We start from the raw sequence: 18,570 nt of genomic DNA, 5'->3' as shown, positions 1-18,570 counted from the left end.
AACTGAGTTTAAATGTATTTGGCTAAGGTGTATGTAAACTTCCGACTTCAACTGTGTGTGTGTGTGTGTGTGTGTGTGTGTGTGTGTGTGTGTGTGTGTGTGTGTGTGTGTGTGTGTGTGTGTGTGTGTGTGTGTGTGTGTGTGTGTGTGTGTGTGTGTGTGTGTGTGTGTGTGTGTGTGTGTGTGTGTGTGTGTGTGTGTGTGTGTGTGTGTGTGTGTGTGTGTGTGTGTGTGTGTAATTAAGCTCATTAAGGCATGATGGGGACCTGATATTCTGGGAAACACAGGCCAAAAGCTAACAGGACATTCCAACAGCAGATTACTGAAGCTCATGGTTCCCAGACCCTACACACTACTATACACCTCACATCAGGGTGTTACTGTTAATTCTCTCACTAGAGGGGGGGTGTAGTGTGTGTCTGTAGTGTGTAATATTGAGTGTGTGTCTGTAGTGTGGAGTGCCTAGTGTGTAGTGTAGAGTATGTGTCTGTAGTATGGAGTGTGTAATGCAGAGTGTGTGCATGTAGAGTGGAGTGTGTGTCTGTAGTGTAGTGTGTAGTGTAGAGTGTGTGTCTGTAGTGTGCAGTGTGTGTCTGTAGTGCGGAGTGTGTGTCTGTGATGGGGAGTGTGTGTCTGTAGTATGGAGTGTGTGTCGGTAGTGTAGTGTGTGTCTGGCGTGTATTGTGTGTCTGTAGTGTGTAGTGTGTGTCTGTAGTGTAGTGTGTGTCTGTAGTGTGTAGTGTGTGTCTGTAGTGTAGTGTGTGTCTGTAGTGTGTAGTGTGTGTCTGTGGTGTAGTGTGTGCCTGTAGTGTGGAGTGTGCGTCTGTAGTGGCGTGTGTCTGTAGTGTAGTGTGTGCCTGTAGTGTAGAGTGTGTGTCTGTAGTGTGTAGCGTGTAGTGTGTGTCTGTAGTATGTAGTGTGTGTCTGTAGTGTGGAGTGTGTAGTGTGTGTCTGTAGTATGTAGTATCTAGTGTGTGTCTGTAGTGTGGGGTGTGGAGTGTAGAATGCGTGTCTGTAGTATGTCGTGTTTAGTGTGTGTCTGTGGTGTGTGTCTGTAGTGTGTAGTGTGTGTCCGTAGTGTGTAGTGTTTGTCTGTAGTATGTAGTGTGTAGTGTATCAATGGAAGTGTTGTGATTCTTTAAGTCATCCTCTCAGATCTTCCACCACAACAGGATCAAAGTAATCATTGGTGTGATCCTATCCACTGGCACCATCTTATTGAATTTTCTCCTTTTGTTTCATTCCAGGCACATGTGAAAGAAACGGACACAAATTCCTCTCAGGACAGACATACAAAGAGAACTGCAACTTATGGTAAGTGTCTAACCGCTTTCTAGTGGTGTAAAGTACTTACGTTCTAGTGGTGTAAAGTACTTACGTTCTAGTGGTGTAACGCACTTACGTTCTAGTGGTGTAAAGTACTTAAGTTCTAGTGGTGTAAAGTACTTACGTTCTAGTGGTGTAACGTACTTACGTTCTAGTGGTGTAAAGTACTTAAGTTCTAGTGGTGTAACGCACTTAAGTTCTAGTGGTGTAAAGTACTTACGTTCTAGTGGTGTAACGTACTTACGTTCTAGTGGTGTAAAGTACTTACGTTCTAGTGGTGTAACGTACTTACGTTCTAGTGGTGTAAAGTACTTAAGTTCTAGTGGTGTAACGTACTTAAGTTCTAGTGGTGTAAAGTACTTAAGTTCTAGTGGTGTAACGTACTTAAGTTCTAGTGGTGTAACGCACTTAAGTTCTAGTGGTGTAAAGTACTTAAGTTCTAGTGGTGTAAAGTACTTACGTTCTAGTGGTGTAACGCACTTAAGTTCTAGTGGTGTAAAGTACTTACGTTCTAGTGGTGTAACGCACTTAAGTTCTAGTGGTGTAAAGTACTTAAGTTCTAGTGGTGTAAAGTACTTACGTTCTAGTGGTGTAAAGTACTTACGTTCTAGTGGTGTAACACACTTAAGTTCTAGTGGTGTAAAGTACTTAAGTTCTAGTGGTGTAAAGTACTTAAGTTCTAGTGGTGTAAAGTACTTACGTTCTAGTGGTGTAACGCACTTAAGTTCTAGTGGTGTAAAGTACTTAAGTTCTAGTGGTGTAAAGTACTTAAGTTCTAGTGGTGTAAAGTACTTACGTTCTAGTGGTGTAACGCACTTAAGTTCTAGTGGTGTAAAGTACTTAAGTTCTAGTGGTGTAAAGTACTTACGTTCTAGTGGTGTAACGCACTTAAGTTCTAGTGGTGTAAAGTACTTAAGTTCTAGTGGTGTAAAGTACTTAAGTTCTAGTGGTGTAAAGTACTTACGTTCTAGTGGTGTAACGCACTTAAGTTCTAGTGGTGTAAAGTACTTAAGTTCTAGTGGTGTAAAGTACTTAAGTTCTAGTGGTGTAAAGTACTTACGTTCTAGTGGTGTAACGCACTTAAGTTCTAGTGGTGTAAAGTACTTAAGTTCTAGTGGTGTAAAGTACTTAAGTTCTAGTGGTGTAAAGTACTTAAGTTCTAGTGGTGTAAAGTACTTACGTTCTAGTGGTGTAACGCACTTAAGTTCTAGTGGTGTAAAGTACTTAAGTTCTAGTGGTGTAAAGTACTTACGTTCTAGTGGTGTAACGCACTTAAGTTCTAGTGGTGTAAAGTACTTAAGTTCTAGTGGTGTAAAGTACTTAAGTTCTAGTGGTGTAAAGTACTTACGTTCTAGTGGTGTAACGCACTTAAGTTCTAGTGGTGTAAAGTACTTAAGTTCTAGTGGTGTAAAGTACTTAAGTTCTAGTGGTGTAAAGTACTTAAGTTCTAGTGGTGTAAAGTACTTAAGTTCTAGTGGTGTAAAGTACTTAAGTTCTAGCGGTGTAAAGTACTTAAGTTCTAGTGCTGTAAAGTACTTAAGTTCTAGCGGTGTAAACTACTTAGTAAACATACCCGGAAAGGGGTATCTGTACTTTACTATTTCTATTTTTGGCAACTTTCACTTTTACTTCACTACTTTTCAAATGAAAATAATGTACTTTTTACTACATAGATTTTCCCTGACACGTAAAAATACTCGTTACATTTTGAATGCTTAGCAGGACAGGAAAATTGTCTAATTCACACAGTTATCAAGAGAACATCCCTGGTCATCTACTGCCTCTGATCTGGAGGACTCACTAAACACATGCTTTGTTTGTGAATGATGTCTGAGTGTTGGAGTGTGCACCTGGCTATCCGTAAATAAATAAAAAACAAGAAAATGGTGCCGTCTGATTTGCTTAATATAAAGAATTACTTTTACTTTTGATACTTAAGTATATTTAAAACCAAATACTTTTAGACTTTTACTCAAGTAGTATTTTACTGGGTGACTTTCACTTTTACTTCAGTCATTTCCTATTAAGGAATCTTTACTTTTACTCAAGTATGACAGTTGGGTACTTATTCCACCACTGCAGCTTTCTCTTTTTCCTCTCTATGTACCTTTCTCACTCCTTCATATCCTCCTCTTTCTCCCCTCTCACTTCTTTCTTTACATCTCTTCTGTCCAAACAGTGATTAGTCCTTCACACACTTTGCTCTGATGACCTAACCTTTCTGGTTGTACCACAGACAGACCCACGTTTTCCATGGAGAGATTTGGGGGCTCTTCTCGTGATGCTGTCTCATTCATAACTCTTCTACATATTCTTGGGACCCCTGTCCATTCATTTGGGTTATTGTAGCTAGCTATCTCCTTTATCGAAGCAGCATTAGACAAGCAACGGCAAGAAATGGCATCACATCACACTACAATACAACACTTAGCATTCGGCAACATTAGGCAACATTGAGCAAAATTGGTAAACATTCGAAACATTGAGCAACAGTGGGCCTTGTGGGGGCTAGAGCAGCCAGGTCACCTGTGATACAAGTCAGTATTCAACGTCCATCCATGTCTGAGGATGTCGGGAGATTAGGTCGAAACCGGCCACTAGGGGCAACAGCGAGCGCAGGCTAAACTACAGTATCATCCCAGCTAGGGCTTAGTTAATTTATACACAGGCTAAACTACAGTATCATCCCAGCTAGGGCTTAGTTAATTTATACACAGGCTAAACTACAGTATCATCCCAGCTAGGGCTTAGTTAACTTATACACAGGCTAAACTACAATATCATCCCAGCTAGGGCTTAGTTAACTTACACACAGGCTAAACTACAGTATCATCCCAGCTAGGGCTTAGTTAACTTATACACAGGCTAAACTACAGTATCATCCCAGCTAGGGCTTAGTTAACTTATACACAGGCTAAACTACAGTATCATCCCAGCTAGGGCTTAGTTAACTTATACACAGGCTAAACTACAATATCATCCCAGCTAGGGCTTAGTTAACTTACACACAGGCTAAACTACAGTATCATCCCAGCTAGGGCTTAGTTAACTTACACACAGGCTAAACTACAGGCTAAACTACAGTATCATCCCAGCTAGGGCTTCGTTAACCCAGCGGGGCCACCCACTGGTAATTCGACCATGATAACAAGTTCAGTGTAAAGAAGTGCGCTGAGAGTCAGGAAGCAAGTTCAGGGAGTGAGTGTTTTAATAAATAAACACAACATAATACAAAATAAGAGACACGAACAACGCACAGACATGACACAGGAACAGAAACAATAACGCCTGGGGAAGGAACCAAAGGGAGTGACATATGTAGGGAAGGTAATCAGGGAAGTGATGGAGTCCAGGTGAGTCTGATGACGCGCAGGTGCGCGTAACAATGGTGACAGGTGTGCGCCATAACGAGCAGCCTGGTGACCTAGATGCCGGAGAGGGTGCACACGTGGCATTTAGATAGCTGACTGCTACACTAACTTAGCAATCTAAAAAAGTATTGCTGACATGGGCTAATTGACTGACTATCAGTGACTGACATAGGAGAAAAACTGCTGATGCACAACCAAATAAAACAATTGCACCTTGTGTATTCTATTATTCTAACTCGCAACAGTAATTTCAGACCCCGACTGAGTTCAAAAAATATATAATTGGGGAAAATTGATCCGAGGGCCTTAAAAACATCTCATTCCAAAATCATGTGCATTAATATGGAGTTGATCCCCTTTGTTGCTATAACAGCCTCCATTCTTCTGGGAAGGCTTTCCACAAGATATTGGAACATTGCTGCGGGGACTTGCTTCCGTTCAGCCACAAGAGCATTAGTGAAGTCGGGCACTGATGTTGGGCGATTAGGACTGGCTCGCAGTCGGCGTTCCAATTCATCCCAAAGGTGTTCGACGGGGTTGAGGTCAGGGCTTTGTGAAGGCCAGTGAAGTTCTTCCACACTGATCTTGACAAACCCTTTCTGTATGGACCTCGCTTTGTGCACGGGGGCATTGTCATGCTGAAACAGGAAAAGGCCTTCCCCAAACTGTTGTCACAATGTGGGAAGCACAGAATCGTCTAGAATGTCCTTGTGTCCTGTAGCATTAAGATTTTGTATAATTGGAACTAAGGAGCCTAGCCCAAACCATGAAAACAGCCCCAGACCATTATTTCTCCTCCACCAAACTTTACAGTTGGCACTATGCATTGGGGCATGTAGCGTTCTCCTGGCATTCGCCAAACTCAGATTTGTCCGTCGGGCTGCCAGATGGTGAAGAGTGATTCTTCACTCCAGAGAATGTGTTTCAACTGCTCCAGAGTCCAATGGCGGTGAGCTTTACACCACTCCAGCTGACGCTTGGCATTGCGCATGGTGATCTTAGGCTTGCGGGCGGCTGCTGGGCCATGGAAACCCATTTCATGAAGCTCCCGACAAACAGTTATTGTGCTGATGTTGCTTCCAGAGGCAGTTTGGAACTCGGTAGTGAGTGTTGCAACCAAGGACAGATGATTTTTACGCGCTACACGCTTCTGCACTCGCCGGTCCCGTTCTGTAAGATTGTGTGGCCTACCACTTTGCGGCTGAGCCGTTATTGCTCCTAGACATTTCCACTTCACAATAACAGCACTTACAGTTGACCGGGGCAGCTCTAGCAGGGCAGAAATTTGACAAACTTACTTTTGGAAAGTATCATCCAGTATCGTCTATGGAGATTGCATGGCTGTGTGCTCAATTTACATCTGTCAGCAACGGATGTGGCTGAAATAGCCGAATCCACTAATTTGAAGGGGTGTCCACATATTTTGTATATACAGTACCAGTCAAAAGTTTTCCACACCTACTCATTCAAGTGTTTTTCTTTATTTTTACTATTTTCTGCATTGTAGTATAATAGTTCAAAACGATTAAATAACACATATTGAATCATGTAGTAACCAGAAAAGTGTTAACAAATATATTTTATATATGAGATTCTTCAAAGTTACCACCCTTTGCCTTGATGACAGCTTTGCACACTCTTGGCATTCTCTCAACCAGCTCCACCTGGAATGTTTTTCTAACAGTCTTGAAGGAGTTCCCACATATGCTGAGCACTTGTTGGCTGCTTTTCATTCACTCTGCGGTCCAACTCATCCCAAACCATCTCAATTGGGTTGAGGTCGGGTGATTGTGGAGGCCAGGTCATCTGATGCAGAACTCCATCACTCTCCTTATTGGTCAAATAGCCCTTACACAGCCTGGAGGTGTGTTGGGTCATTGTCCTGTTTGAAAACAAATTATAGTCCCACTAAGTGCAAACCAGATGGGATGACGTATCACTGCCGAATGCTGTGGTAGCCATGCTGGTTAAGTGTGCCTTGAATTCTAAATAAATCACTGACAGTCTCACCAGCAAAGCACCCTACATCATCACACCTCCTCCTCCATGCTTCACGTTGAACCGCACATGCGGAGATCATCCGTTCACCTACTCTGCGTCTCACAAAGACATGGCGGTTGGAACCAAAAATCTCAAATTTGGACATCAGACTGAAGGACAGATTTCCACGGGTCTAATGTCCTTAGCTCGTGTTTCTTGGACCAAACAAGTCTCTTCTTCTTATTGATGTCCTTTAGTAGTGTTTTTTTGCAGCAATTCGACCATGAAGGCCGGTTTTATGCAGTCTCCTCTGAACAGCTGATGTTGAGATGCGTCTGTTACTTGAACTCTGTGGAGCATTGTTTTGGGCTGCAATTTCTGAGGCTGGTAACTCTAATGAACTTATCCTTTGCAGACGCTTCACAAGTCCTCAATTGGCAGCTTCATTAAATAGTACCCGCAAAACACCAATCTCACGTCAACAGTGAAGAGGCGACTCCGGGATGCTGGCCTTCTAGGCAGAGTTGCAAAGAAAAAGCCATATCTCAGACAGGCCAATAAAAAGAAAAGATTAAGACGGGCAAAAGAACACAGACACTGGACAGAGGAACTCTGCCTAGAAGGCCAGCATCCCGGAGTCGCCTCTTCACTGTTGACGTTGAGACTGGTGTTTTGTGGTACTATTTAATAAAGCTGCCTGTCGAGGACTTGTGAGGCATCTGTTTCTTAAACTGACACTCTAATGTACTTGTCCTCTTGCTCAGTTGTGCACCTGGCCCCCACTCCTCTTTCTATTCTGGTTAGTTCCAGTTTGCGTTGTTCTGTGAAGGGAGTAGTACACAGCGTTGTACGAGATCTTCAGTTTCTTGGCAATTTCTCGCATGGAATAGCCTTCATTTCTCCGAACAAGAATAGACTGACGAGTTTCAGAAGAACAGGCTTTGTTTCTGGCCATTTTGAGCCTGTAATCAAACCCACAAATGCTGATTCTCCAGATACTCAACTAGTCTAAAGAAGGCCAGTTTTATTGCTCCTTTAATAAGCACAACAGTTTTCAGCTGTGCTAACATAATTGCAAAAGGGTTTCTAATGATCAATTAGCTTTTTAAAATGATCAATTTGGATTAACTAACACAACGTGCCATTGGAACAGAGGAGTGATGGTCGCTGATAATGGGCCTCTGTACACCCATGTATATATTCCATAAAATATCTGCCGTTTCCAGCTCCAATAGTCATTTACAACATTAACAATGTCTACACTGTATTTTTGATCAATTTGATGTTATTTTAATGGACAAGAAATGTGCTTTTCTTTCAAAAACAAGAACATTTCTAAGTGACCCCAAACTTTTGAACGGTAGTGTATATTACTATTATACTTCTATACTACTATAGTGGTACTATACTACAATAGTACTACTATACTACTATAGTACCGCTATTATTCTAGAGTACTATAGTACTACTATTCTTCTATACTACTATACGTCTATTGCACTATAGTACTACTATACTAGTATACTTATATACTACTATAGTACTACTGTACTTCTATACTAATATAGTACTACTGTACTTCTATACTACTATAGTACCACTACACTTATTTACTACTGTACTTTTACAGTACTATAGTACTTCTATACTTCTATAGTACTATAATACTACTGTACTTCTATACTACTATAGTACTACTATGCTTCTATACTACTATAGTACAACTATGCTTCTATAATATTATAGTACTAACTTACTTATATGGTACTATACTACTACTATGCTTCTTTACTACTATAGTACTACTACACGTCTATACTATTATATTACTACTATACTTCTATAGTACTACTAAAAGTATTTGGTTTGAAATGTACTTAAGTATCAAAAGTAGAAGTATAAATCATTAAACATTTCTTATATTAAGTAAACCAGACGACACAATTTTTTCATTTTTTTCATTTACGGACAGCCAGGGGCACAGTTCAACACTCAGACATCATTACAGACAGCCAGGGGCACAGTTCAACACTCAGACATCATTACAGACAGCCAGGGGCACAGTTCAACACTCAGACATCATTACAGACAGCCAGGGGCACACTCCAACACTCAGACATCATTACGGACAGCCAGGGGCACAGTTCAACACTCAGACATCATTACAGACAGCCAGGGGCACACTCCAACCCTCAGACATCATTACAGACAGCCAGGGGCACAGTTCAACACTCAGACATCATTACAGACAGCCAGGGGCACAGTTCAACACTCAGACATCATTACGGACAGCCAGGGGCACAGTTCAACACTCAGACATCATTACAGACAGCCAGGGGCACAGTTCAACACTCAGACATCATTACGGACAGCCAGGGGCACAGTTCAACACTCAGACATCATTACGGACAGCCAGGGGCACAGTTCAACACTCAGACATCATTACAGACAGCCAGGGGCACAGTTCAACACTCAGACATCATTACAGACAGCCAGGGGCACAGTTCAACACTCAGACATCATTACGGACAGCCAGGGGCACAGTTCAACACTCAGACATCATTACAGACAGCCAGGGGCACAGTTCAACAAATCATTTACAAACAAAGCATTTGTGTTTAGTGAGTCTGCCAGATCAGAGGCAGTAGGGATGACCAGAGATGTTCTCTTGATAAGTGTGTGAATTAGACAATTTTCCTGTCCTGCTAAGCATTCAAAATGTAATGAGTACTTTTGGATGTCAGGGAAAATGTATTGAGTAAAAAGTTCTTTAGGAATATAGTGAAGTAAAAGTAGTCAAAAATATAAATAGTAAAGTAAAGTACAGATACCCCACAAAACTTTACACCACTGTACTACACTATGTTCTACTGATTACAGAATAACTGTCAGTTAGTCTGTGATACAACATACAGTCTGAGCTCTAACATGCAAATACACCTGGGCAAACTCTCTCATGTCAATACACCTGGGCAACATCTGTCTAACATGTCAATACACCTGGAGAACATCTGTCTAACATGTCAATACACCTGGGCAACATCTGTCTAACATGTCAATACACCTGGGCAACATCTGTCTAACATGTCAATACATCTGGGCAACATCTGTCTAACATGTCAATACACCTGGGCAACATCTGTCTAACATGTCAATACACCTGGGCAACATCTGTCTAACATGTCAATACACCTGGGCAACATCTGTCTAACATGTCAATACACCTGGGCAACATCTGTCTAACATGTCAATACACCTGGGCAACATCTATCTAACATGTCAATACACCTGGGCAACATCTGTCTAACATGTCAATACACCTGGGCAACATCTGTCTAACATGTCAATACACCTGGGCAACATCTGTCTAACATGTCAATACACCTGGGCAACATCTGTCTAACATGTCAATACACCTGGGCAACATCTGTCTAACATGTCAATACACCTGGGCAACATCTGTCTAACATGTCAATACACCTGGGCAACATCTGTCTAACATGTCAATACACCTGGGCAACATCTGTCTAACATGTCAATACACCTGGAGAACATCTGTCTAACATGTCAATACACCTGGGCAACATCTGTCTAACATGTCAATACACCTGGGGACATCTGTCTAACATGTCAATACACCTGGGCAACATCTGTCTAACATGTCAATACACCTGGGCAACATCTGTCTAACATGTCAATACACCTGGGCAACATCTGTCTAACATGTCAATACACCTGGGCAACATCTGTCTAACATGTCAATACACCTGGGCAACATCTGTCTAACATGTCAATACACCTGGGCAACATCTGTCTAACATGTCAATACACCTGGGCAACATCTGTCTAACATGTCAATACACCTGGACAACATCTGTCTAACATGTCAATACACCTGGGCAACATCTGTCTAACATGTCAATACACCTGGGCAACATCTGTCTAACATGTCAATACACCTGGGCAACATCTGTCTAACATGTCAATACACCTGGGCAACATCTGTCTAACATGTCAATACACCTGGGCAACATCTGTCTAACATGTCAATACACCTGGGCAACATCTGTCTAACATGTCAATACACCTGGACAACATCCCTCTAACATGTCAATACACCTGGGCAACATCTGTCTAACATGTCAATACACCTGGGCAACATCTGTCTAACATGTCAATACACCTGGGCAACATCTGTCTAACATGTCAATACACCTGGGCAACATCTGTCTAACATGTCAATACACCTGGGCAACATCTGTCTAACATGTCAATACACCTGGGCAACATCTGTCTAACATGTCAATACACCTGGGCAACATCTGTCTAACATGTCAATACACCTGGAGAACATCTGTCTAACATGTCAATACACCTGGGCAACATCTGTCTAACATGTCAATACACCTGGGAAACATCTGTCTAACATGTCAATACACCTGGGAAACATCTGTCTAACATGTCAATACACCTGGACAACATCTGTCTAACATGTCAATACACCTGGGCAAAATATGTCTAACATGTCAATACACCTGGACAACATCTGTCTAACATGTCAATACACATGGGCAACATCTGTCTAACATGTCAATACACCTGGACAACATCTGTCTAACATGCCGATACACCTGGGCAACATCTGTCTAACATTTCAATACACCTGGGCAACATCTGTCTAACATGTCAATACACCTGGGCAACATCTGTCTAACATGTCAATACACCTGGGCAACATCTGTCTAACATGTCAATACACCTGGGCAACATCTGTCTAACATGTCAATACACCTGGGCAACATCTGTCTAACATGTCAATACACCTGGGCAACATCTGTCTAACATGTCAATACACCTGGACAACATCTGTCTAACATGTCAATACACCTGGGCAACATCTGTCTAACATGTCAAGACACCTGGACAACATCTGTCTAACATGTCAATACACCTGGAGAACATATGTCTAACATGTCAATACACCTGGGAAACATCTGTCTAACATGTCAATACACCTGGGCAACATCTGTCTAACATGTCAATACACCTGGAGAACATCTGTCTAACATGTCAATACACCTGGACAACATCTGTCTAACATGTCAATACACCTGGGCAACATCTGTCTAACATGTCAATACACCTGGAGAACATCTATCTAACATGTCAATACACCTGGGCAACATCTGTCTAACATGTCAATACACCTGGGCAACATCTGTCTAACATGTCAATACACCTGGACAACATCTGTCTAACATGTCAATACACCTGGGCAACATCTGTCTAACATGTCAATACACCTGGGCAACATCTGTCTAACATGTCAATACACCTGTCTAACATCTGTCTAACATGTCAATACACCTGGGCAACATCTGTCTAACATGTCAATACACCTGGGCAACATCTGTCTAACATGTCAATACACCTGGACAACATCTGTCTAACATGTCAATACACCTGGGCAACATCTGTCTAACATGTCAATGCACCTGGGCAACATCTGTCTAACATGTCAATACACCTGGGCAACATCTGTCTATCATGTCAATACACCTGGGCAACATCTGTCTAACATGTCAATACACCTGGACAACATCTGTCTAACATGTCAATACACCTGGGCAACATCTGTCTAACATGTCAATACACCTGGGCAACATCTGTCTAACATGTCAATACACCTGGGCAACATCTGTCTAACATGTCAATACACCTGGGGAACATCTGTCTAACATGTCAATACACCTGGGCAACATCTGTCTAACATGTCAATACACCTGGGCAACATCTGTCTAACATGTCAATACACCTGGGAAACATCTGTCTAACATGTCAATACACCTGGGCAACATCTGTCTAACATGTCAATACACCTGGGCAACATCTGTCTAACATGTCAATACACCTGGGCAACATCTGTCTAACATGTCAATACACCTGGGCAACATCTGTCTAACATGTCAATACACCTGGGCAACATCTGTCTAACATGTCAATACACCTGGGCAACATCTGTCTAACATGTCAATACACCTGGGCAACATCTGTCTAACATGTCAATACACCTGGGCAACATCTGTCTAACATGTCAATACACCTGGGCAACATCTGTCTAACATGTCAATACACCTGGGCAACATCTGTCTAACATGTCAATACACCTGGAACCACTTTCTAACACACAGACACCTGGAAACCTCTCTAACACACAGACACCTGGAAACCTCTCTAACACACAGACACCTGAAAACCTCTCTAACACACAGACAGCTGGAAACCTCTCTAACACACAGACACCTGGAAACCTCTCTAACACACAGACACCTGGAAACCTCTTTCTAACACACAGACACCTGGAAACCTCTCTAACACACAGACACCTGGAAACCTCTTTCTAATAAACAGACACATGGAAATCTCTTTCTAACACACAGACACCTGGAAATCTCTCTAACACACAGACACCTGGAAACCTCTCTAACACACAGACACCTGGAAACCTCTCTAACACACAGACACCTGAAAACCTCTTTCTAATAAACAGACACCTGGAAACCTCTCTAACACACAGACACCTGGAAAACTCTCTCTAACACACAGACACCTGGAAACCTCTTTCTAATAAACAGACACCTGGAAACCTATTTCTAACACACAGACACCTGGAAACCTCTCTAACACACAGACACCTGGAAACCTCTCTAACACACAGACACCTGGAAACCTCTCTAACACACAGACACTTGGAAACCTCTCTAACACACAGACACCTGGAAACCTCTCTAACACACAGACACCTGAAAGCCTCTTTCTAATAAACAGACACCTGGAAACCTATTTCTAACACACAGACACCTGGAAACCTCTCTAACACACAGACACCTGAAAACCTCTTTCTAATAAACAGACACATGGAAACCTCTTTCTAATAAACAGACACATGGAAACCTCTCTAACACACAGACACCTGGAAACCTCTCTAACACACAGACACCTGGAAACCTCTCTAACACACAGACACCTGGAAATCTCTCTAACACACAGACACCTGGAAACCTCTCTAACACACAGACACCTGAAAACCTCTTTCTAATAAACAGACACCTGGAAACCTCTTTCTAACACACAGACACCTGTAAAACTCTCTCAAACACAGGAATATGTAGAAAGACAAAGCCAGGTTGTCATAGACACCAAATTCTGTGATTTAATTGCACTGAGTTCTCCTCACCTGCAGCTTTTCAATTGGACAAAGTGCATTGAGTAGCCCTCACTAACAGCTCTAGGCTTTTTGTCTTAATGGAATGGACTGTCTTTGTTCTAAGTACCTTGCATGTGGGGTGTGGATAGTTTTCCTGTCTGGGAGATGTACAGCCATTCAAAATAACAGAGGGGATAGCAGGTAGGGGATGAGTGGTGAGAACAGTTTCCAGGATGAGGGGAGGTAGAATTCCTCACCTGTCTGCTAGAATGGTTTCTCACACCCCCACCACGGGCTGTTTCACAGTGTGTGTGTGTGTGTGTGTGTGTGTGTGTGTGTGTGTGTGTGTGTGTGTGTGTGTGTGTGTGTGTGTGTGTGTGTGTGTGTGTGTGTGTGTGTGTGTGTGTGTGTGTGTGTGTGTGTGTGTGTGTGTGTGTGTGTGTGTGTGTGTGTGTGTGTGTGTGTGTGTGCACTGGGGATGCAAAGGCAAGTGTCTGTGTGGCGTCTGCTCCCATTCATGTATCCATATCGTATTTATTTTAATACTCATGCAACATGTCCTGTAGCTGTTTCTCTGGGCCAATCTAACTCCAGCCATATTCATGTCTGCCTACCAGAGCTGGGTTCAAATACTAGCCTGACTGTCAAAATCTTTAAAATACTAGCCTGACTGTAGTGCCAGATGGGCCGGGTTTGCAGTTTGGGGACTATTCTATTGGGCCACTAAGCCAGACAAGCTCAACCAAACAGATGAAGTATTTTAAAGGATTTAGAATAGTATTTGAACCCAGGTCTGCTGCATAGCTTCAGACTGATAGTCCTCAACCCTGGAGTCTATTGGACAGGAGACTGTTGGTGGCGACCTAAGGGTCAGATAGGAGCAGAGATAGTAAAGGGGAGCCTATAGACGTACAGTCTAACCTTGATAAATGGACCTAGTGTGTCTCCCTCTTCTCTCCTCTCCTTTAAGAGAAACGTTTGGAGGTTAAATAAACACAACCTCCCTGGTAAAAATAGATCCTGTTTCAGTACAGCATGGACCAGCATTTAAGTGTAAACTCCCCTTTCACTGTTAAATTCAAACGAAAAGTCACATGCAAGAAACACTCACAACCACTCATGCACTCACATACAAGCATGAAACATACACACACAGGTAGGCACATACAGTATGAACAAACATACGCACGCACGCACACACACACACACACACGCACGCACGAACGCACGCACGCACGCTCCCCTACTCTCTTCTCATTTTCCATGTGTGCATATTGTTCCTAACACTCCTACACACTCCCAGGCCATTGTGTCTTTTAACACACAGGGTTTTGGGTGGAAGACAGTTTCCATTCCTAAATAACCAAGCACGCTCCTTGTCCCTCTCCCTCAGTGTGCCCTCCTCTCCCCTCTCTGCTCTGGTCAGCCCCCACTGTCTTCAACTCTCCCTTCTACTCATCTTGGATGACCATTCTGATCTCCTTACAACAGCAAGCTAATATATTACAGCAGTCATGACCAACACCACACTACTAACATGCAGTTCAACATCTGCTTGAGTATCTGCGAATGCTTTGTCCGTGTGTCTATTTGTGTTTGAATGTGTGTGTGTGTGTGTGAGTGTGCATGCGTGTGTGTTTGTAGATATCTGTGCGTGTGTTTGTGTGTGTGTGTGTGTGTGTGTGTGTGTGTGTGTGTGTGTGTGTGTGTGTGTGTGTGTGTGTGTGTGTGTGTGTGTGTGTGTGTGTGTGTGTGTGTGTGTGTGTGTGTGTGTGTGTGTGTGTGTGTGTGTGTGTCTGTGTTTGTGTTTGTGTTTGTGTTTGTTGATGTTTATTTGTCTATCACCATGTGTTACTGTCTGATAATTCCAGGCTTTTGTGTTCCTGATAGGATCTTCAGTGGAAGCTTTGAGTCATTAAGCAGTTGGCTGTGATAACTCCTGATAACGCTTTGTCTAATGGAGGTCGTCTCTGTGGCAGCGCCTCCCGTGTTTCTTTGACTTGTGTGTGTGTGTGCGTGTGCATGCATGTCTTTCGTATGTCTTTTCGTGTTTCTGCCTGTCTGCCTGTCTGTGGTCTGAGAGGTGAGAATCTCCCTGCTGGGTATTATTTCTAGCCTCTTGTTTCTAATGATGAAGTGTGATGGGGAATCTGAGCTATGGTCTCCCAATGTTCACACAGCCCTCGTATTTCACCCCTCTGTCTCTGTCTCTGTACTCTGTACCAGACTTAGACCTCAGAGTGTGTTTCAGTGCATGAATTTATTTCTGCTTCGGCCCACTGTGTCTGGGTCCTGGCACAGAGACTACTGGAGGCTTCTAGATGTTTCTGGGCTGCTGAGGGAAGGGGTTAGAGGTTTAAAGTCACTGTCTGTTTCCCCCAAGCAGAGACATCAGACAGCTTCTGTTGGCCTCAGGTTCAGTCACGGGTCTGGGTCTGTGCCAGGGTAGCAGGGTGTGTGTAAGTAGTAAGAAGCCTTGGCGTGTGAAAGTCAGAACGGCTTATAGGTCAGAAGCCTATCTCCTGTTTCCGTAACGTGAGGCAGCTTGATGTACAACTACTCCCCCTGAACAGGACGTTAGTGTGTCTCAGGGCCTTACCCCCAATGTATCGCCTTAATGCTGAGTGCCAAGAAGAGACGCATCAGGTCCCATTTCTACAGTCTTTGATGTGACTCGGCCAGGGATTAAACTCACCTTCCAATCTGAGGGCAGACACTCTAACCACAATGTCACTGAGTGTGCAAATGTGTCTGACTGTATGTTGTCCCTGGAATGTTATTTGTTAGCTAATACACATATTGGACCTAGCATGACTAAATTAGAATGTTTCGGTGGTTCTGACTGGGGTACTAGACAGGGACTCCACTCTATAAAATAGGACCACAGATCCAATAGACTTTATAGTCTGAGATTTCTAGGTACAGTCTTAGAAAAAAGGGTTCCAAAAGGGTCCTTCGGCTCTACCCATAGCATAACCATTTTTGGTTCCAGGTAGAACCCTTTTTGGTTCCAGGTAGAACTCTTTTGGGGTCCATCTAGAATCCTCTGTGGAAAGGGTTCTATCTGGAACCAAAAAAAATGGGGACAGCCCATTCTCCTATGGGGACAGCCGAAGAACCCTTTTACGTTCTAGATAGCACCAGAGATAGGGTTAGTATTATCTTAAGATAATGATAAGGTAAGAAGTTAAGTCATCCTCATCATCTTTCTTTAGATAGTACAGTATATGAACCACCTGTGTGAGTATGCACGACAACTCACTAATACATAGATTGCTATTAGGAATCATGAGCTAGTGTGAATGTTTATGGCAAGTCTATGGGTGTCAGACCCTAAACATATTAGATAAAGCTGGCTTAAGGAGTTGTTACCATGGTAATGTATCCCACTCTCTTCCTTACAGTATGTTGTACAGTAGGCCTATCAGACTTCATGGCTGTGTCCCAAATGGCACCACATGCCCTACACAGTACACTACTTTTGACCATAGCCTAATAGACCCTGATCAAAAGGAGTGCACTAGGGGATAATGTGTGATTTTGGCCTACGACTGTACTGTACTGTATGTGTGTTTGTCCAGCTACTAGTTGTTTCAGGGGGCCATGGCGCACACACCTCCCCACAGTGACTCAGCACAGCACAGACAGTAGAAATGCTCTATTTCAGTGGATCACAAAAATGGTCATGCGGTCATGTTTCAATATCTACTTATCACGCCCATCAGACTGGTTAGTATTCACTCCCCCCTGGTTCCTTAGGACTAAAAATGGACATTTTTCTGTGCTCTGTTGCCTTAAAAGGCCCCTTCTTCATCCCTTCATTCTCTCTCCTCTCTCTCTCTCTTTTCTCTCTCTCTTTGCCAAGTCCCGTGTTCCTCTTGTTCAGTCTCTCCCTGGGGAATTAGGCTATACAGTGTAACTTCTTATACATGTTTTATTTTTAAAATGTTCTCTCTATATTGACTGTTGGCTTTCCTTGTTCCTTCCGTTAATTCAGCATCACTACTTCACAACAGTGGACAACGGTCAGTTGTGCTTTTGTACAGTAAATGACATCAATCACTTGAACTACAGTCTGTGCAGTACAGTAATAGACCTCCAATTATTATAATGAATAAAATGTGGCACCATTATCTATGAATCTAAAGCAGTGTTCTGACTTCTGACCCCTGTCCATTCTAACTTTAACTATTGTACCCTCTCTCTGCCTCCCTCTTCATTCATCTTCCCCCTCTTTATCTGCCCCTCTCTCCTCTCTCTCTGCTCTTCTCCCTCTCCCCTTCTCTACCTCCTACAGCACGTGTGGAACAACTGGGCGTTGGGAGTGTGAGCAGCATGCCTGTCTGATAGAGAATGATATGATCCAGGCTGTCAACAGAGGAAACTTTGGGTAAGAGCACTTAAAAAAAAACTCTTAAGGATCGGACCCTTTTTTTAAATTTTTGCCTAAAATGACATACCCAAATCTAACTGCCTGTAGCTCAGGCCCTGAAGCAAGGATGTGCATATTCTTGGTACCATTTGAAAGGAAACACTTTGAAGTTTGTGGAAATGTGAAAGGAATGTAGGAGAATATAACACATTTGATCTGGTAAAAGATAATACAAAGAAAAAAACAACCGTTGTTTTGTAATTTTTTTACCATCATCTTTGAAATGCAAGAGAAAGGCCATAATGTACTATTCC

At 42.7% G+C, this 18,570-nt stretch overlaps 1 protein-coding gene across 3 annotated transcripts in view; it reads left to right on the top strand.

The window, feature by feature from the left end:
• tinagl1 (tubulointerstitial nephritis antigen-like 1) overlaps window positions 1–18,570 on the top strand; it is an 80,180-nt gene that overhangs the window by 15,212 nt on the left and 46,398 nt on the right. For all 3 annotated transcript variants that reach the window (XM_071368693.1, XM_071368692.1, XM_071368694.1), the window contains exons 3-4: window positions 1,248–1,314; window positions 18,182–18,274. In XM_071368693.1, coding sequence (XP_071224794.1) covers window positions 1,248–1,314; window positions 18,182–18,274 — 160 coding nt within the window. The remainder of the gene's footprint in view (window positions 1–1,247; window positions 1,315–18,181; window positions 18,275–18,570) is intronic.

The sequence above is a fragment of the Salvelinus alpinus genome, chromosome 26 (assembly GCF_045679555.1).
Source record: "Salvelinus alpinus chromosome 26, SLU_Salpinus.1, whole genome shotgun sequence".
In the NCBI taxonomy this organism is placed as follows: Eukaryota; Metazoa; Chordata; class Actinopteri; order Salmoniformes; family Salmonidae; genus Salvelinus; species Salvelinus alpinus.
Note: the sequence above shows the minus strand (reverse complement) of the source record. Positions and strands in the feature narration are given on the sequence as shown.